Here is a 22873-nt window from a genome sequence, read left to right as displayed (position 1 = left end):
GCAGAAAAATTTTATATCTGACAAGTGTGTGGACCACAGTAGAGTACAGACAAAAGATAATTGAATGTGAATTCAAAATAACTAATGTTGATAATTTCTAGTGAAAATAAGAAATGTACTAATTTTGTATTTTTTTTTTTCTATTCCTCATTTTGGAATCAAACTAAGATTCCAAAATGATTAAATTATGATTATCATTGATATCAATGATATAAATTATGATTATCATTGATATCATAATTTATATAATTTATAATCTATAAATTCAAAATTATCAATTATCCATTTTTCTTCTTCTATTAAATAACTTTAGGAAGCTAATGAAAAAATAATGATGTAAAAAGTTATGTAACTAAGGCAATTGAGTAGCATTCTCTGAAAAACAGTTGAGCATTTATCTTGAATTGGCTCACCCATATTATCTGATTTCCCCACCCATTTTCTCAAAATCCTGATATGCCACAGTATTCTATAGCAGTGGTTCTCTGTCTTTTTTTGAAGTCGTGGAACACTAAACTTTGACACTTTTTTTCTGCAGAACACTTACAATACATCAGCTTTAAAGCAGGGTGGCAAACCTTTTTGAAATCAAGCGCACTTTGTCTAGTAGATGACGACATTGGCATTTGCTGATTACATTCCCACACAAAAGTTATTTTACATTGTATTGATATTTCTTTTGTGAAATTTTTAATTGTATATTTGATTTTTTGTGGAACACTTGAAGTGGCTTCACAGAGCACCCATGTTCCGCAGACCACGGATTGAGAACCATGGTTCTACAGTATATACATATTAATACTTCTCTTTCAATTTGTACTTGCTAAATTTCATTTCTACTTTGCCATTAGTTACAACTGCATCAACTGTAGTTGTAACCAAAGGAAATTATTAAATATTTTAAATATATTTAAACAAAATATTGTTAGCATTAAATGTAAAAACAAAAAGTAAAAATTTCACTGGGGTCAGTATAAAAATTACATTTAAAAATTTGTTCAAGAAAAATCTTCGTTCCACACAACTTGAATTATTAACTGATTTTTTGGGATCTAATGGTATTCAACAACTTCCTGTAGTATAGAACACTACTGAAGAGGCTTTGGCAATGTTACCAAGGTGAAATACATTAGGAGTTAACACCTTCTTTTTTTTTTTTTTATTGAAGTTCAAATAAAACTTGCTCACTGTTGTTTGTTCTGACCATACCTCTAAAAGTTGGTTTAGAATGAAGATTCTTCTTGAACAAATTTTTAAATGTAATATTTTTTGGTTATAAATTATATATGATAGTTTGTAATTATATAAAGAACTTTGTTTACAGAAGAAAAATGGAATAACTTGTGAAAAGCCTCAAACATTACCCAGTATTAATTGGCAGAAACTACTGATAGAATTGAAAGCTCTTTTAGAAAAGGTATGAAATATTTCTGAAAAATATTCTTGTACATAATTATAAATGTAAACCTATATTTATATATTTTATTTTACATTATCAACACTGTTACATGGCTTTAAGATTTCTGATCTGAACTAAATCTTTAGTTCAGATCAGAAATCTAACAGTCTTTAGTTAGACTGTGTTGCTTAGTTTTAGTTCAGTTTTAGTGTAGTTTTAGAGAAGTGTGTAGAGATCCCCTGTAGGACGAGGTCTGCGGGGTTAAACAAAAATTAACGGACAAATCGGCTTGACAGATATACTAGCTTTTAATTAATTTCAGTTTGGCACGATTGCGATATATACATAGAACACAAAATTGACGATTTCTACAATATTTACGTAGTACAAATAAAATGCTACACATGTTTATGCACTTCCCTCTTTCCTCCTCTCCCTTAAGGGGGCTCATGACACATTATAACAGAGGAGTGACGAAAGGTGCATAACAAAGAAAAAATTATGAACTACATTGTTTGGAAGAATCCTCCGCTGATTTTCTTTCTTTCAAATATGTTGTAACTCGATGTAAAACTGTCCTTAGTTGGATGTTAACGGATTGCCATATCTCCACTTTATTTCCATTTTCAACCCTCTCACGCTTGGTGTCTTGATCTCCTATATCCACGTGTCCAGAACACTGCAAATCGGGAACAAGAAAAACCCGACCTTTTATAACCAAGTGTATATCCTCCTCATGTGACCTCTACTGGCCAATCTGGCTGCCGACATGAGGTGAATTGGGGAAAGATGACACCACGAACAAAAACAAAGGGGTCAAGGGAAAAACCAAAACAAACAAAAAAAAAAGTCGTGAAGCACTAGAAGTGTTTGGAAAATTAATACCCTACTTGTAAGTTGATAAAACAACAACATTTAATTACTGAACTAACTACACTATTGATGCACACTTGGTTCTATACAAAGTTACACATAAATGATACTTCAGATTTACTGATATAAAAACATACAATACTTACAATAAACTATACTCTGCCTGTGTTGCATTTTTGCACCTTATCCAAGCTATGCTCTGTAGTCTGAAAGATGATATACAGTACTTATCTTATGGCTGGGAGTCATCTTTATGTTTCCATGACTTGCAGCAAAAATAGCTTTCCAGATGGCTGGCATATTACAGCATGGTCGTGAAAATTTGCAGGAAGTTGGAGTGTCAGGGATGACAGAAGGGTTTGAATCAACCACATAACTTCCAATCCTGACATGGGGATTTTAAACTGTTTTTGGTTAAGCCCTTGGGCCACAATTGGTTATTGACAGTGGTGATATTCGAAATATTTAACAAAGGGTTCGCTAACAGAAAATTTTTCCATAACAATTTTTTTCTCAAGTTGACTGCCTGTGCACAGTCAACTTGAGAAGAACCTGGATATTACATGCAATGATAAAACTGACATAACTACGTGGTAAGTCACGAACACTGACAAACAAAATGGAAGTTTTGGTTAGAAATAAATACAATACTTTTTCTTGCAATATATCTAGTAATAGACAGATGTCATCGTCTCTCGAAATACAATATCTTTTTTATTTCGCTGTTGATAGCTCGACATGTGATCTGCAGCCATCTTGTATTTTCTCGCGCGCGTGGGATTGTGGGATCTCTCTTATGACTGGATCTAGTTTCAAGAATTCTCTTGAGTGGATCGCCATTGAACCTTGTATCAGTCGAGATTGAAACGGTCGAGGGAGGTCGCACCAAGGCAAATGGGGGTTTTCTTTTAACCCTTTCCACCCTGTGCACTAAGAGGGCCTCTTTTTGCAAGCCCATTATGGGTTCAGCCAGGCCCACAATGGGGCTGCCGGGTGGTGAGGTGCAGGGCTCGACATATCCGAGCAGACCATCCCCGAAAAATTCCTGGGGATTTTACGACCTGTTTGGATTCGAGCCCGGGTCCCCCAGAGCGGTAGGCTGCCGCCTTGACCGCTCGGCCATCCGGCTGCAGGAAAATGGGATATAAAGCTCTAGTTTAGTAGTGTCACAGAGTATAATATGTGTATTTTGATATATTTTTTAAAAGAAACAAAACCACTGAGAAATGTGTGTTTAACAAGGTTCGGAAAACTTTGAAAATGTTAACAATGGGTTCGGCCAAACCTGTGCGAACCCGCTGAATATCACCACTGGTTATTGACCTCCCAATCCAAGTGTTTTTCCTGTCTGTGACATTAGAAGCAAAGGGCCACCATCAGCTTGAAGATGAATCACGTTTCCTAAGTTTGAAATTGCATCTTTCTCTCTCTCTCACTTACTAAACAGCTTTTAGCCTCCAAATAACTTATTACTGTATATTCCATATGGACATTGAGATATGTTATTACTCCCAGAGATACTAAGTTTACTACTTAGTATACATTTGAACTTCAAAGTGCATAAAACACTTTCCAAATGTATCATAAAAGATGGGGGTAAGTACAGTTTGAACATATTTACTGCAATACTACTTACTATAAGTGATTTCACACATGTTACCGACTTCTCATTTATTGGCAAGCCATATACACCATTATGAAAAATTAGATTATGGGTACCTTTTCTTGTTTTTTTCTTTTCAACATGTTCAAAACAGTTAAGCAGACTGCCAACTATGAAATAGTCTATTTATAATTTATTTTGTATACTAGTACATTCTATATATTAACAGGACTTATTATACTAGAATTATGGATGCAGATATTTAGTCTTACAGTTTAAAAATAATGTTCTTTATTAAGTATTATTTTTAAACTGTAAGACTAAATATCTGCATCCATAATTCCAGTATAATAAGTCCTGTTAATATATAGAATGTACTAGTATACAAAATAAATTATAAATAGTGTTAAAAAAGGACAAAAAGGCATAATAATTATGAAATAGTCTGTTCATTTTTTGCATTCAAAAACTGTGAAACCTTTGGACATTCATCAGATTTTGTGAGGTTACCAGTTATGAAATGGTAACGATAAGACAGAAGACAGGTTAATAAAGGTCACAAGAACATGAATAAACGTTAGTTGACTATTTGATCAGTGATGATTTTTATGCATGCAATTGATGTGAAAGTTTGTGAGAATAGTTTTGTTCTGACCATACCTCTAAAAGTTGGTTTAGAATGAAGATTTTTTGAACAAATTTTTAAATGTAATATTATTTTGTTAAAAATTTTGTGGTGGTGTGGAGGGCAAAAAAAAAGATGACAAAGAAGTAACTATAAATTAAATAGGATTTTTATTTAACTACAGTTACGTGGTCCTTCGTACACCTGGTTCATTTACACTAAACACACTTGATCCCAAACTATAGTACGCACACAAGTTCGAAGCCGTCCGACAAATTTCTATGCTTTCACGGGCAGGAGACACGTGCTTGCGACAATGCAAAATTACGGTTTGAAATACTACAACTAACTTAAATCTACCTTAATCTAACTTATATGCTAAGGAAGAAGGGTGAAGAAATTAAGAGATAGGCCTACTAAGAGAAGAGACAAGTATAAAGGACAGATTTGTGGGGGATACCCGGGTAAACTTGGGAGTCTCCGATCTTCTCTATATCGGTACTTGAATTAACTCAATTTCCTTCCTCTTGATTCTGTCTCTTGAGAATTTGGGAGCGTTTTTCTTGAAGTCTTAATCTGGGTGTCTTTCTAATTTTCGTCCGTTTGCAGACGACTTCCAAGCCTTCTCCGTTTGTCCCACTAGGTGACAAACCTTTAGCTTGCTGTTTCCTACGTCTGTACACCTCGGACGCTGACCCGAAAGTGTCTTGTTCGTTTTCCTGATGGCCTCAGGGCTTCTTAATGTCCCCTTTGTCTTCTCCCCTTTGTCCTTGGACAAAGGTTGTCCCCCACCCACAGAAAAGGAATAGGTTAGAAAGTTCTAGAAACACGTTAAAGACAAAGGAATTTAGGAGAAATAAAATTTATATCTACCCCTATTTACAAAGACATGGCGTACCGCCACAATTCTCTCTCCTGCATTGCCTGCAAATTTCAAGGATTGTTCTCTTTGAATTAGTCTAAATTGATCTGTCACTATCAGAAATTAGTCACACTGGGTGCAACATATGCTCACCAAGAAAAACAAAAAACAAGTAGGTGACCAGTGCATTAATCTTTCTCATGTGATACAGTGAGCAAAGTGATGGGTTCTTGAATGATATCACAGGTGATGAAACATGATGTTCTAAATGACACTGGAATCAAGGTATCTGTTCCTAAGTGGACACCTCATCCACAAAAAAGCAGAAATCCAAACAGACAATTGCAGACAATCTGCAAGATAACATGCACCATTTTTGGGATGATCATGGAGTTTGCTTATTGAATTCTTGTTTAACAGAACAACAATAAACAAATTTACTTAACTACCTTATTTTTGCTGAGAAATGTTTACATAATCAGAAATGTTTTCAACCTAACTCAATGGGTTGAGAATGTGCTTATGTAAGCATTTTTTTTGCAAGAATAAGGTGTCAAGTTTTTCATGGTTGGGTGTGTTATTTAGATTACAACAATAAACTTTAGCAGTTTATTGTAATACCCTGAATAAATTGCATTGTATGAACCATAAAAAAGGCATGACATGCTTATTCATTTGTGTTGCTTTATGACAATGCTTGGTTGCACATTGCTGCTCAAGTCCTCATCACATCATTTGGCTGGAACACCTTCCTACAAACTAGACTATCAAGTGACTCATCTATTCATGCATCTAAAGTTTCTTGCTCACCAGTCTTTCTTCAACAGTGTTGACATCATAAAAATAGTGTAGAGACTAGACTACCTTCACACACAGCCCAATTCTACAAGAAAAGGAATACAGGTGGCCAGTGGCAGACTGGCCAGGATATCAGTTTGCCCAATGGCAAGTGGGCTTTCTTAAGATTAGACAATATGTTAAAAATATTAAATGACTTTATTTTAGCTTAAAAATATAATAGAAATTCTATTAGTATTATTATATGCAACTAAAATTTACATGGTATTACTATTTTAATAAAATTATTTTTGAAAATACTTTATATTTAAGAATATTATAACTGGAAAAAATTATTTCTGGTTATATTAGGCCAATGCATATGTTTTATAGGCTCAAATGTTTACTATTGCAACTTTGCAAAGAAGCTTAGTGGGAATCTTAGCCTGGGATCATGACACACAGCCAGAGTCAACTTTGTATCAAAACTTTTGCATACATGGTAAAAGACAATAAATATTTTTTATTGCATCTGCCTTAGTTTGAGTGTGCTTCATCAGCTCTTCACATCATGTTGGTTGTTTTGTGTTTCTTTTTAGTTAATATTTTTTATATACTGTGATCCTAAGCCTTTTAATTTTAATATAAAGGATTATAGACATAAAAATGACCCCATTACAATAACTCATATTTCTGAAGTACAAAACAAGTCTATAAAAAGAATTAAATGATTATAACAACCAAAGAAAGGCTCAAATTAAAGGTTGTGGTGGACTTGTTACATTCCTGACAACTACAGTATTAGCATGTTAATCTAAATTATGAAGAATACAAGAAATTATATTTGATAGAAGAAAGTCACAGAGTTTCTTAAAATATTATTCTATTCAAGTTGATTCAACATCAAATATTCATCCATCAATTAGTTTTGCATTATAATTTGGAAGCTGCTTAAAAGTGTTGTGATCAACTACTTTTAGTTGTGCAAATATGATACAGGATAGGGACTTTTTGATCTATTGACTGAAGCATTAATTGATCTTAAAAATTTTTATCTGGCAGTATAGATGGAGCTGCAAGCTACCATGGTCAGGATAATGGTTTACAAAATAAAATTATTGATGTAGTTGATCAACATGTTCATGAGAGATGCTATGACCATGTCTTGAATTTTTTTTCAATTTGCTCCAGAATTTAGCAACTTTGTGAAAACATCATACAAATAAATGGCTGTGTGAATTTTGTTGTTGGAAAACATCTTAGGACAAGAAAAATGAAATGATTACAGCTAATTGGTGAAACAAGATTGTCAAGGTAATTCAATGTAGTAACAACTATATCTGGACATTTTGATGATGCTGCTGTCAGTACTTTTGTAAATCTAGTCATAAGCTTATGAATGAAACAAGATTCAGACAAGTTGATGCAGAAACTAAACAAGAAGCTAACGTTTTACTTCAAAATCTTCTATAGTTTGTTTAGATATGCTTACTGTGTGGTGCCTAATAGATTCAAATATGAGAAATTTGAAGGAACAGACAAGAACATTTGATAATGTTTATAGCAAGGTATTAGAAATTTTTAATAAATGTAATGACAAAATTTCACAGTTGAATATGGATGAAAATCAAACATTGGAAATTGGCTCTTTGGAAACACCATTACAGAGGAAGAAAAATTAAAGGCAGATGAGCTTACAGATGATGGGAATTTCACAGATTTTTAGTAAATCTAACATAATGGATTGCATTGTCCATTCATTAGATTTAAGCTGTGTACAACACAAAAAGTTGTATGATTTATCCTGGTTGGACCTAGCAAGCTAAAACTATTGCAGAGAAGGGCCTTGAAGATGAAATGTGATTTCTGCGAGTTATATAAAGGCACACAATACAGATTAGATAACATACAACACAATTATTTATTAACTCGCTAGTTCAAATACAAGATTTCATAGGATACCAACAATTCTAGTTGTCCCTTTTTCCGAACCGAACATCCGATTAACTAAAATTATCTTACTTAATACTAGGTTCCTATTTCTACTCAAATTAATTGAATATAGCCGGCTTATTCGAAGATTTAGAAGGTGAAAGAAAAGAATAAGGAAAGAAAGTACCCAAAACTTGATGATACAGGTTGAAGTGTGTGGGTTTGTGGATGAGGCTTCTCGTCGGTCAAGGGGGGCTGATTCACTCAATTCTCGTTTCACACTGAGATATTAATCCAAAAGGGGCGATCCGTCTGGTTCCTCTCAGTCCAGTTCCTTTTTCTATCTCTTGTTCTAAGGTCCTCTTTTTCTTCTCTCACCATACAATCAAACTTACAGAGGAGTCTTTCCTTTCGACCTCCTCTTTCCACTTCCTTCCTCCCCGTCCACCTGTCCTTTCACTTCTCCCTTCACTTCCAGTCTGCCCTCATTTTTCTCCTCCACTCACTCCCCTTGTTCTCCCCCTTCTTAACTCCCCCTCCTTCCTCCTCTCTCCTTAGTCCACTCATATCCCCTCTCAAAAGCCTTCCATTCATTCCTTTTCTCTCAGTCCACCCACACACTAAAGTCAATGGGAAGACGATAAGATTATAGAAGAGTAAACAAATAGGACAGGCAAAGGTGAAGTGAAGATGTATATATACATATATATATATACAGTTTAAAATACGGTTTAAAATATGGTGTGTAGCCACAGAAGCATTACAAGATATTATTAAGCTGTCTCCATAAATCAGCAAAGATCAAGTATGTTTTTACTAAATGGCTATTCTAATACAACAATAGAAAAATGGTCAAGAGAATAGATATAAAGTAAAATTTAAAGAAGAATTAAAATTTATATTCTTTCCATATATTAAAAATAATTTGTAAAAATTTTTTAAAAATTTCTCAAGTTTTCTATAGAATTAACAGCTAACTTAAACAAATTTAAAGAATATATATTTACTAAATAAAATTAAAAAGAAACAAAATAAATTAGAAAAATGTCATATACAAAATGTCTTGTATTTGTGCAGATAGTCTGTTATATTGGAGAAACATTATTGGAAAAAGGATAAAAGAACATGAGGCATCAATCAGGTTAAAAAATACTTAATCACCTTGGTTTATACATTGCGATGAAGATAATTATACAATAAAAATAATAATAAAATTTTGTTTCTAGAAAATGATGTATATCTACGGAAGTTTAAAGAACATATAGCGATTAAAAATAACGATTACTTAATTAATTTGAATCACTATTCAAATGGATGTTAATAGATGATATATGGAGTGACATCATATAAGAATAAAAGTATGTTTGTAATATATGTTGAATATTTAGATAAACATTAAATGTAATATAATATATGTTGACAATTTAAAACAAAGGAAATGTAATCGAGAGGTGCCAAGGTGGCGGGAGAGAAAGCGAGCGAGATAGCTCGAAGTAACCAGCTGGATGTAGAAGTGTTTAGTTGTATTATTAAAGAGTTATTCGTACCATAGTATCTGGTCAGTTGAGTCGTTTATAATACATGGTGGCAGCGTAGAGGAAAATGTATCAGATCCCAGCGCCTGAAGTTTTTAATTTTCGTCCGGAAGATTGGAGAACATGGATAGGACGTTTCGAACGATTTCGAACAGCGTCTGGACTCCATAATAAAGAGGAAACTGACCAGGTAAATTCTTTCATATATTTAATGGGACAGAAAGCCGAGGAAATTTTGGCGTCATTTAGTCTCCCAGAAGAGGATAGAAATGNTTATATATATGCATTTTCTGCTTTCTGTGTGTCTTCTGTTTTCATTATAGCTTTACTTTTTTTTTCAAAAATAGGCTGTAGAAAGTTGCTTCTAATTTTTATACAATTATTTTTGCTTCATAATGAATTTCATAATAAAAATATGTAAGTGGGTGCATTAATAGTCAGAATTACCCATATATCTAAGAATTAACCTAGCTATTTGCCATGAGTCTTTTTATATCACTTCTGTGTAAAACAAGATTCTATTATATTGTATATTGAAATTTCACAATATACAATTACTGTAATTGGGATTCAATGAGGAGAAATCGACTGGATCATCCAACCAGAATACTCCCGAAGAAGAAACTCCCAGGACGGAAAATGGAACAGGATCCGGGAATAGGGAACTTTATGAACCAACGCTAGAAATCAAACAAAACTCTCCACCGGGTGAAGAGGACCTTCCTAAAACCCGTAGTGGCAGACCTATACGAATCCCAAGACGGTATTTGGATTATCAGCCGTAAAAGAGAAGGGGGAGATGTAATATATGTTGAAGATTTAGATAAACATTAAATGTAATATAATATATGTGGACAATTTAAAACAAAGGAAATGTAATCGAGAGGTGCCGAGGTGGCGGGAGAGAAAGCGAGCGAGATAGCTCGAAGTAACCAGCTGGATGTAGAAGTGTTTAGTTGTATTATTAAANAAAACTCTCCACCGGGTGAAGAGGACCTTCCTAAAACCCGTAGTGGCAGACCTATACGAATCCCAAGACGGTATTTGGATTATCAGCCGTAAAAGAGAAGGGGGAGATGTAATATATGTTGAAGATTTAGATAAACATTAAATGTAATATAATATATGTTGACAATTTAAAACAAAGGAAATGTAATCGAGAGGTGCCGAGGTGGCGGGAGAGAAAGCGAGCGAGATAGCTCGAAGTAACCAGCTAGATGTAGAAGTGTTTAGTTGTATTAATTAATAAAGAGTTATTCGTATCATATCATCTGGTCAGTTGAGTCGTTTATAATACAATGTTACACAATGCAGGATGATTGTTACTGTGATTGATTTCGAAGAGTCTGAAATATCAGTGTAGTCTCTCTCAGACTGTACCTTTGAGTCATTTATTTTAATATTTTATATTCTTGTTAAAATGTTTTAACTGTAAAATTACAAAACAATTTTATTGTTTATAGACTGAAGAGGGATTGGCAAGAACTCCAATCCAAAATGCATTTAAATAAAATATCTGAGAATTGTCTTCTGAGTAATTCTTGAACTCTGCTGAGCATTGGATTCAAAGGACACATTTTGGTTTATTCATCCAAAAAACTCCTTTTAAGTGGTTATAAAAGTGAAAGATCAAGTAATATTTGAATTGTTCATTTGCTTTGAACTGTAATGTATTAAAGCTACTGCTTAATTAATAATGGTGAGAATATGGATTCCAGTTGTAACAAGAGTAAAATTTATAGCATTTAACCATGTGTACTAAAAATTCTGGCATCCAATAGACTTCATGACAAGGCATATTATAACTTTAATTAAATTTTATAAAGTCACTGACACACTGTTACTCAAGTTTAATGTGAGAGGACATTTTCAAAGCTAAAGATCATAAAGACAAAGCTAAGAAATTCAGTCTCAGGAGAATTTTTAATCATACATGTTTCTATCTATTGAAAAGGAATTTTAGATGAATTAGATACAAAAGCAATTAGTGACAGATTGACAACCACCTAGTGAATTCAAATGATTGCTCTTAATAGTGCACTGCATGAAATATGCTTTTGCTGTTAATTTGTAAAATGTTCAACACAAGCAAATTATTTAATAATAATCACCATTTATTTAAAATAAAAAATTCAATAACAATCTGTATTTACATTTAACATTTACTGAGTATTGCCAGTAATATATGTACATTGTAATTACTAGAAAAATGTTTGTTTAGCAAAAATTTTAACTATACCTTTTCTACTTATGTATTTTTTGAAAATTTTATTTCTAATAAAAATTAAATGATAGTTTTACACTTGTAAGTGGGCATCTTTTTTCTCCTGGCAACCAATAGTTTTAGACCCAGTCTGCTACAATAGTTGGCCTATTATGATAGTTTTCACCATTATTGAAGCATTTATGTAGAAATGTACTGTAGTTTAGGATATGGCTAATCTGATAAATATAAGATTTGTTGACAATTTGTCAATAAACTTTGATTTATTTAACTTTACGACAATACTTACTGTTGATGCTTTCTGAATGCACTGATAATTATATTAATTAATGTAATTTATTGTTAGAGATCATTTTCAAATTGTCACATATTAAGTTTCTCTTTAGTTACTATATATGATTTTTAATTTACTGTTTGAGACACTATGATAAATGCTAAAGCTAAAAATTACAAACTTTGCAATAATTTATTTTTACAGTATGATCTTGTTTTATGTGATGGTTACATGTCAGCAGATACTGTATAAAATGAGGTTACATTTAAATTTGTTCTCCATCCCAAATAGTCTCAGATGATTTTCTTTTATAATTCATGATAGTCACTTAAGCATAGTTATTTTATGCTCAAGTAGCCAAACTAACAAGTAAGAAGCAGCAAATATCATTTCTCTTTGTAATTTTGGCTTTGTTAAATAATGTCAAAAAGGTTACTTTTACACAATACCTACTTATATATATGCATTTTCTGCTTTCTGTGTGTCTTCTGTTTTCATTATAGCTTTACTTTTTTTTTCAAAAATAGGCTGTAGAAAGTTGCTTCTAATTTTTATACAATTATTTTTGCTTCATAATGAATTTCATAATAAAAATATGTAAGTGGGTGCATTAATAGTCAGAATTACCCATATATCTAAGAATTAACCTAGCTATTTGCCATGAGTCTTTTTATATCACTTCTGTGTAAAACAAGATTCTATTATATTGTATATTGAAATTTCACAATATACAATTACTGTAATTGGGATATAATGTTGGTTTGTATGTATGTATACACACATTTCTCTCAAATATGTTTCAATACTAAATTCTGAGAACAATTTTTAAAAATTATTTTTATCTATAAAATTATTATAACTGCAGAAATTATTTTTCTTGATTGACTGTTGAAGAAAAAATATATACTGTGGGTATATTTGAAAACTAAAAAATTAATAAAATTAGACTTATGAAATTTTCTTTTCTTAGGACCTTCCAGTACAATTTGCAACTTGCTTTCTTGATGGAATAAAAATTTATATGCCATCTTGTATTGATAATTCTCTTTACTGGGAATGCAAAGGTATTTTAGCAATTAAAGAAGGAAATGAAAGAGATGCATTAGAATTTTATGATAAAGCTATAAATATTGAAGAAAAGGTAATTTCAATTTTGTTTTAAAATAATATATATTTATATATAATAAGATCTTTTTTCTATTTTAGTCCGATGCTGTTTTTGAAGTCTAATAAATTAATTAGTTTATCAAGATTGAAATTTAAAGAAATTAAAGAACTTAATAAAATCAGGATGGCTCAATAGTGCTTAAATTTATACTTCAAAAATAAGAATATAAACAGCATTAAAATTTAAATGATAGTTTTTATAATGTTCAATTATCATTTTAATTGTATCAAAGATTTTATACATCTATAAAGTATAAATTTTAATGTCAAATGAATAAATTGTTTTAAATTTTAATAAAGTTTATATTTATTTAAAGCTTTTAATGATTTATTTAATTGCCTTAAATTAAAAAGCAGTAGATGTATACAAGGCTGCGGAGTCGGAGTCAGGAGGAATTTCTGGCCATAGGAGTTAGTCGGAAAAAGTGTGTCGACTCTGACTCCTTCATTTTAAATTTACTTAGTTTTTTTTATTTAAATGAAAGAAAATTAATTATATATTTATTAATTTTTTAAAAATCTTTTTGTATTTTGTTATAATTCATTTATTTTAAATACAAAATGCAACAATTCAATTTATTAAATATGTAGTATTCTTTGTAGTATTTGTGTTTAGTAGTTAAATTATTGACCCAATGAATTTGAGTATTTTTGAATCATTCCTTTATAATCCCTGCTCTAAATAAGTACTCTATTTTTCTGAATGAGCCAGACTAATTGATCAGAGTACATATTTTTCTTTTCTGAACAAGGGGCTGACGTAACTAGCTAGATTGCACCCTTTTTAGTTGGACTAACTCTTCTGGAAAGGTGAAACTGAGGTGTTAAATGTTGTCAAATATATGTATATGTAGAATTTATTGTCTCCTTACTCCACTCATTAAATATTTTTAAAAATTAATTTTTTTATACAAATAAATATTAATGTAAGTTAAATATTAAAAATACTAACTATAAAAGTATTTGGGTAAACATCCCAGGCTGTTCAGAGTTCAGAGTAGGGTACCCCCTATAAGTGCCTCTGCCCCCCATAAAATGACTTGGTATTTAATTTTGCTGGAGCCAGAGCGGTGACGTAGCGAACATAGTTGGCGCCTGGAGCATGATAGACCACCTTGCCCCCCCTTGCTCTGCTAGTGAGTCAGAGTCGGCCTACTAAAATTATCAGGAGTCAGAGTTGAATGCTTTTTTTTTAACCAACTCGACAGCCCTTGATATATAGCAGATATATGGAATTTCAAAACTTATTGTCTCTCTCAATTTTAGACATGTAAAATGTACTATTAAGTAAATTACACAGTAATTTTATTACTTACTGTAGTGTAAAATATATTTTGCACCTTATCAAAAAATTCTTATTGGCAATTTTGTCAGAAAACTCTTGATAATTGGTTTATATTGCATAATATAATCTATTCAAAGGTGTAATCTAATTTTTAGTTGACTTTTAAATCTGATTGAATAATTATTGGCACATTGAAAAAGTCATCATATGAACTATTTCTTGTGGTGAAATTTTTTGATATTGCAGAAGAATTTACAGGAAAAATTGAAATTTTATTTATCCTGCTAACCAATGCAAATCAAATTGTAACCAAACATCTTTAGATTGCAGATAGACTGACCAAATCAATGAATTTGGGAGAAAAAATAATAGTGCAAGAAAGTAAAGTAATAAAATAACTTGCAAATAATAGTTTATATATGGAAAAACAATATTCAACATTGCAGAGATCACTATTCAGTTGCAATTAGTTTGTGTGATTTCATGAATATTTATTAATTCTTACTGATTTGAAAATGATAATACTTAAATTTTTAATTCTTTTGAAAAATTTCCAGTAAAATTCATGATACATGTTCCAGTTGTTGGGCTGCAATTTGAAAAAAAATTATTGACATAAATTTCCACTGTCTGTCTGTTCTTCCTTAATCTTGAGATGGAGTTAAATAAATGAAAGTCGAGATTGGATATGGAAAGCTTGGGCAGGAGGCCCTGATTAACTAGAACTTCTGGTGCAAACCAGAAGTTGTTTCAATTAAAAAATTTTCCCATGAAAAAAGTTAATCACTAACATGACTATTGTTAAAGGAAAAATATGATGTATAGGGGCAAGACACTACTAATTTATATTATAGGTGGAAAGCATGTATTTTAAGTTAAATAAATTAAAAATTGCAGCCTGACATTGTGACTGTCACAATAAATAATTGCTTGATTTTAGTTATAAATATGTATCAAATATTTGAAATAATAAATCTATATAAACAAAAATGTAAATGTTCGTTTGTTCAAAATCTTAAACCTCCAAAAGTTCTTCACTGATTGCTTTCAAATTTTGACACAACGTTGCATTCAAATATGCACATGTTTTTATATACCTACTATTATATAGATGTCGAAATTCCCCCTGCGAGGGAGAGGGACAAAATTAAGGCTTACCGTGAAGAACTCTGCTTTTATTATACTATCTTAGATGTGATTTTTTGCATTTTTGATTGTGTTTAAATAGAGTACATCAAGAGAATGTACACTAAGAAGGGATTTTTTGAAATTTCTCCCCGTGGGAGAAGTGTTAAGAGAAAGCAACGTGCAAGATTTACAGGCGCAAATGCTGTTTTTTGTGTTTTTGCAGGAAATCTAACATATTTTTAGATCCATTAAAAATTTTCTAATTAGTTGGAAACGGGGACCTAATTCTTGCATTCTGTGAAAATGGGTAAGATTGGCTATAATGTAATAATCTTAATCTTTGCTATTGTTACGTTTGCCCGAGCAACGCCACACTTATCTGCTAGTTTGTAAATATATTTAAAATTACTTGAGAAAAGCTGTACGTTGTTTTTCAGAGAGAACTGAATCTTTAAAAAAAACTGTAAATGCAGTCAATATTCTGTTAAGCCTATTTAATTTTTGATCATCCAATTTTCTGATTTTTAAAAAAAATAAATCCTTTTTTTAAAGTTAAATTACCATTTAACTTCAAACTTCATACTTGTTAGAATATAGCCATATTTAAAATTTTAAACTGGAATATTCAAATTTAATATTAAAATTTAGTTAAATAAAATTTTGGAAAAAGTTTTTTAATTTATTAAATGATTATTTAAAAATTTTTGAAATTTAAAATATTTTTAAAATTTTAATTTGTATATCAAAGAATTCTAATTAATGATTTTAATATGTGATTATTCTTTATATTGAATTTAACCAAAAATTTTATAGATGAATCATTTGTTTCTAATCAGAAATAAGTGACCTTTAAATAAAAAATTTATATTTTTTAAAATTTGATTTATAAATGCAAAAACTAAACTTATAAAATATCAACTCACTATAAATAATTTCAACTTTCCTTTATTGACATCAGATTTGTTAAATTTCACGGAATTGTGCTATTTTTCAACTCTATTATTTCTTCTCTGGAAAATAATAGACTCTAATAAGTCTTACTAGAGTCTATTATATAGACTTACTAGTCTTCCACTGTGAAAAACAACAAACTGCTAAACGCTCTATTACTTTGTTTTCAAAAACTTCCTTCTCTGTCAGCCGAGGGTCAAATGGTTAACAAATTGGTTACTTCCACTCAGGGAAATGTGATGGTGTCATAAAACTTTATAAAATGATTAAAAAATACCAATGAAAGAAATTAAATTATTTTCGGTCAAATTTCAGTTTTTTAGAAGTTATTCGCTTTATAATAACGCGATTATAAGCGAAGAAGCGCGCGCCGTAGCTGCAGCTATTTTTAGTAACAGCGACTGGCGGGAAATTTGAAAATTGAAATCCGAGATCACGCGCGCCATAGTGCCGATTCGGCACCAATAATTAAATAAAAATAATGAGACGCTTTAAGCAAAAACTGAATTGCGCATAGTAAAATTGAAGAAAAATTAGACAGGTAATAATTTTTTCAGATTTTTCACACAATTAGGATTTTTACACGAACTAATTAAAAATCGATTGGTGCCTAATCGGCACTAGGCGCGTGCCGACGGGTTAAGAAACTGATTTTGAAAAGAGAAATTTCTAAACTTTTCAGTTATTAGTTTGGTTTTATTTCTATTTATTACACTGCTTTCATATGTTACATTAAATCTTATCATATTCTGTAGCATTTTTACTTCATTGATTATTAAAATAATATAATCTGATATGATGTACTCTTCACAAAATAACTTCAAGTTCAGACCCATAGCTACGGGGTTGTGAGATGGCTATCTCCAATTTAGTAGGGTTCTTATGTAGCTGTGAGAACCTGAACTTCAACAAATAATTTAGCATGATTTTGTCATCTATATTTTGATTATATATATTGTCAACTACTACCTGAGAACTTTTCAGTTTGCATGTTCTCGGTGGCAAAAGCAATGCTTTCCCTGTGATCCTTTGACCTCCTGGCTGTGTGCTACTGTTTTAATATTAGAACTGATGGCTGAATGAGGCAGTCATTACCCATTTCTCCCTGACTCAACAAGTCGCCATCCGTTCCTCTGAGGGTTATACTAGTCAGCCAGTCCTATAATGAAAGTTGTTACCAATTCTTCGACAAATACTGTTAAATCTGTGCCTCTGAAACGGATATATGATCAACTCTGACCCGGACCATTATTCAGAACTCTTCTAATGTGCCAATCTCCTTATTTATTCAATCTTCCCAAGGGACAGACCAAATCCTCTCTTGCATCATGTCTACAAACAGATCCTTCAAACTACAGGTATTTATCTCCATGTGAACTCTCTCTCTCTCTCTCGCAGCCACTTGCAATATAGATCACTTAGTTTAATATCTTCAAAGTTTGCATCTTGTACTCTTTTTCTTTGGAATTAAACTGTTATTAGTCATTTGACGATATAGATTGTTTGACATGCCGTCTCTCCAACCTCCTCCACACAACTTGTTCTCTCTCAAATCTCATCCTCCCAAATTCAATCACCTGTGCACATGACCGCTTGAGTGACTCAACAACAACAATATATTGAGATTAAACAAAAACAGCTTTAGTTGCTGTGCACTCACACATTGTAATTCTATTTAACCACTTTGTGCTCATCATTTAAATGCATGTCTCACAATGTCCTTTCTATGTACATAATATTATTTTGACATTTCCATTATAACTGTTAAGAATTTATAACTAATATATTGTTGAAGATGGGTATAATTTTGTAACCTCGCTCCCAGTTATGCATAGCAGTATTTGGAATGTACTCTTGTACAGTAAATAAATAATGAATGAGGCCTAGTGCTATCTGGAAAAAAATAAAATAAAAAAGAAATAGTAGTCACAATTTTTTTCAGTTTACATCTATATCCGGAGGCCAATATGGTTGGGCAAGGTGCACCGCTGCCCAGGAAGACTGATTGCTAGAAATAGAAAAATAGGCCAAAAATATATCAAAATATTCTTAATTTCAGATAATTATTTTACTTTTTGAAAATAATTGTTAGGTCTGAGTCCTCATTTAGAATATTAGTATTTTATAAAATAATAATAATAATTAAATTTATTTGAAAAGGGTGTGAAAACAAAACAATAAAATTATTTGTTAGCAAAAAGTGGGAAATGGAAATCTAAAGTAATTTCAATCTCTCTAAAAGGCATAAATTGAATCAGGCTCTTGCCTCTAGCTCCCAATTGATTTCTTCCTTGCTATGGGATTGAGTAAATTACTATTTATCATAAGCTGTGATTTAATAACATAAACAATACACATTTAGCCTTTCTCCAACCTTATACACTGTTACAGATATATTTCTTATTTCATTAAATTAACTACATTGGCTAGTTCAATTTTATCAGTATGTTGTGATTTAAAATTAAATTGTTTTAGAATGATCTAAAAGCAGAAACATCAGAATTTTTCTGTCTCTCAACATGAGATCAGTTATATAACTTATTATATCATTCAATCAGAACCAATAAACCAATGAGCAATTAGTTTTTGTGACATTGTCATAACACAGGACTGCAATTTTTAATCACATTTTTAATTTATTTAATTTAAAATATATTCTCTACACCTCAAATTAGTAGCAACTTGCCCGTGTACATCATACTTTTCCTTAAATAGATGCTGGCATGACTATTAAATACCTTTTGGGAAAATTTTTGAATTAAAATAACATGATTTCCAATGCAAACCGGAAGATATTTTAGGTTGCAATTAATAACTTCTGTCAGTTCTAACAAACAAGAAACGGCCTAAAAGTTTATTAATAATTATTTGCTATAATTGGTGGCATGGCTCTAGCCAAAGATTTGGATGAACCAATTGATCAGTAATTGCCAATTAATGTGCTTTGAAGCAATGTAAGTGCTAAAATTAAAATTTGTAAAAAAATAATTATATTTTTATCAACTATATTTCAGAAATTTGTATCACTGATTGGTACAAACTTCTCATGAAGGTGGTATAGAGAGACAAAATCATATTTTGTGCATGATTTCAACATAAATGTAGAGAATTTCCACACAAATGCTCTCAACAGCATCAGGATTGATTTTCCTGTAACTTCTTTCTAATTTTCTAATTAAAGTTTTTTAAATTAATTTTCCACAATTTCCAAGCATTTCTAATATTAAAACATTAAAATACAACATTTCTATCATACAATAAGTATACTAGTAAATATTTCCATTATGAAGTGATTAGAAATGGCTTTCATTATTAAAAATCCAGCAGCAAGTTACTTAAAATTTCCAATAATGTTTAAAAATGTGTGTGGAGCCATCTGTTGATATTTTAACTATTATAAAATGGCAAAAAGCTTAATTTTGAGGATAGGGATGAGTTTTATAAAAAAAAACTGTAAATGCTATTAATCCAACCCTACTCAAGATATGACATGCAACCTCCTCCTATCTCACCACCCTCTCAACCTTTAATTAACTACCAAAATAGCATCAAATATTCTAATATACAAATCTCTCTGCAAAATTTCAGAAATTTTCAACAAAAAATACAAGAGAAGTTTCACAGGGTGAACAAAATCGTGCCCCTACACTAACATATATAAATACAGAAAAACACCACAAATTTTTTGCCTTTCTCTGTTTCAAGGTCCTGAGTCCAAAAATGTAAAAATCTTGGGGGTCACTTTTTGACATTGTCATACTTTCCCTACATGTTTATTCAATTATACATGTTTATTCCATACATGTTTATTCAATTATATATATATATATATATCTTTATTTGATCGTTTTATGTATAGATTGTTTTGCATATCTTAGCCAAGTGATGCACAGTACTTTGTAGAGGTTTTGAAGTTTTAAAAAGTTTAAGAGTTCCTTTTTAGTAATGCATGGTGACCTTGACAAAGGTTCATCAATCTGTAATCCGTTCCCTTCATTAACTAGAATGGTCCTTACTACTACATATTTTACAGCCTGGCCAAGCTTCACAAAACAAACTATATCTATGTTTTATAAGACACAGTAAAATTAAATTAAGATAAAATAAATGAACAAATTAAAAGATTTGGCTTTTTAGTTGTAAAAAGAAAACAGATTCAAGAACCTGAAACCATGACATTTACTCCAGTACCACAAATCTCATGCCTAAACCATGACAAATCATAACAAGGAGACCATCATAGATGGTGTCCTTTGATTTCAGAATTAGATATACATAACAGTAAAACTATTTCAGTAATTCATGGTAAAGCCACTCAATGCAACTCTCAAGTACTTGCAAGAAAAACGAGTTTAAATTTTTTCAACTTTATGTTTTGTGTTATATGGATATGTTAACAGCATAGAAGAGTAGATAAGGTATTCCACTACTACATACACTGTATGTTGCAGGTTTAAATCTTACCTTTTTTAGTTTTACTAATTGCATAGTAAGATTACTGTGCAAAGCATTTTTCAAAGAAAATTAGTATTTTATTGTTATAACATTTATTTGCCATGCACTCTAAACATTTTATTCATTGTAATTCTATGTAGACATACAGCAAGACTACACACACAAAATCCACCTTGCAAGTGTTATTAGTATGACAACATGATTGAGTTGAAGGAATAACATAGTTCAAACAATTCTAGTTATAACTGTAATCAATTGCTTAACAGGTTTGTATTGCATGACAGCCTCAACTTTTTCATATGATTACATCAATAATTCTAGACTGGATAAGGAACTTTCTATATACTCCATACCTGTATCTGATATAATACAATGTTGTAGAAATAATGTTGAGAAAAGTGACATGTAATTTGAAATGTTTTATTACACAGTAACTCAATTACACAATATGGACTTTTTTTCTTAAAATTATAAAATACATTCACTAATAATTGGTTTCATTCACATTAGAGAAAACTTTAATAAAAAAAGGCAAGATGCAAACTCAATACACAGTGTAGTAGTTGAGTACCTTATTCACTTAGCTGTGCTGCTTTTAACATGTTATCCACATAACACACAACTATGTTATCTGGGTTCTTGAAGTGACTCCATATACAGAGCGAAAATGATAAAAAATAGAAAAATACATTTATTTTGGTCAACTTGTCCTGTTTGATTTTCTGCCTATCATACAGTGTTTCTGATGTTTGTCTTTTGGACATCTTGCAAAAAACTGTACCTTCACTGAAAATGTCTGCAGTCATTGTAGTGAATCACATCTGCTTAAAAATTGTCCAAATAAACAATATACCTAAGTGTATCAACTGTTTAAAGGAGAATAGAACCATACATAACCACAATACCATGGACAAAACATGCCCAACATATCTTAGAAAACGAACCAAGTATCAAAACAGAACTGAATATGTCTACTAATTACTTTGCACCTGTATGCTTTAACTAATCATAGTTCCACCAGGAAATACGAACCTGTGGTTCAACATAAGTACTATACTGTGTCATAACTATAAAACTTTGCACATTTTCATAAAATTTTTGTCTTATTACATACTCTTGAACTTTATTCTACGTTTCTACTTTATGCACTGGTGTATGCCTTGTTCAATTTGATGTGAACCCTTTTTAAGAAATTGTGATGTGAGCATTGCTCTCCAGTAAGCAAGAGGCCACTTCTGAATTTCTTCTTATGTGTAACTCTAAACTCCTCTAATATGAACCATAATGTTATTTATATGGTATTACAGTAGAGAATCAATTATCCGACTCAATTGGGGACTCAGGTTGGTTGGATAACTGAAAAAATCGGATAACCAAAAAGAAGGAAAAAAAAATACATTATTAGTATAGTATATTAGGATATTAGTATATCCCATGTAATTAGTTTATTAGTATATCACTATTAACCAACTTTGCATTGAATTTTCATCAATGTTTAGCCTAACAAACTTTTTTTTAAAATAATAATCATCGCTATTGTATCGTTAAAAATTATTTTTAAATTATTTTATTGCTCATGAAACAAACAACCACTCATAATTAGAAAATTAAGTTTCGTTTAAATACTGCCCTCCCTTCAATGGTCGATCCGTTGATGCCAGCTAAAACACGCAAAAATTTAACAAAAATAATAATAAAGTAGCCAAGACAGCCAAATATTGTAATGCCACATCACTAGCGGACATTTGAAATTTGCCAACTAGAACAGTCGGATAATCGATGC

At 31.2% G+C, this 22873-nt stretch overlaps 1 protein-coding gene across 1 annotated transcript in view; it reads left to right on the top strand.

The window, feature by feature from the left end:
- The window catches only part of LOC111620298, a 32998-nt gene extending 19485 nt beyond the window's left edge, over positions 1 to 13513 (top strand). Inside the window, exons 5-7 of the mRNA XM_023362202.1 lie at positions 1325 to 1417; positions 13075 to 13245; positions 13311 to 13513. Coding sequence (XP_023217970.1) covers positions 1325 to 1417; positions 13075 to 13245; positions 13311 to 13334 — 288 coding nt within the window. The 3' untranslated portion in view covers positions 13335 to 13513. The remainder of the gene's footprint in view (positions 1 to 1324; positions 1418 to 13074; positions 13246 to 13310) is intronic.
- Positions 13514 to 22873: the final 9360 nt, after the last annotated feature.

The sequence above is a fragment of the Centruroides sculpturatus genome, unplaced genomic scaffold (genome assembly GCF_000671375.1).
Source record: "Centruroides sculpturatus isolate CEXI.00-Female unplaced genomic scaffold, Cexi_2.0 scaffold4, whole genome shotgun sequence".
Lineage (NCBI taxonomy): Eukaryota > Metazoa > Arthropoda > Arachnida > Scorpiones > Buthidae > Centruroides > Centruroides sculpturatus.
The sequence above is the reverse complement of the archived record's forward strand: the minus strand, read 5'-3'. Positions and strand labels throughout refer to the sequence as shown.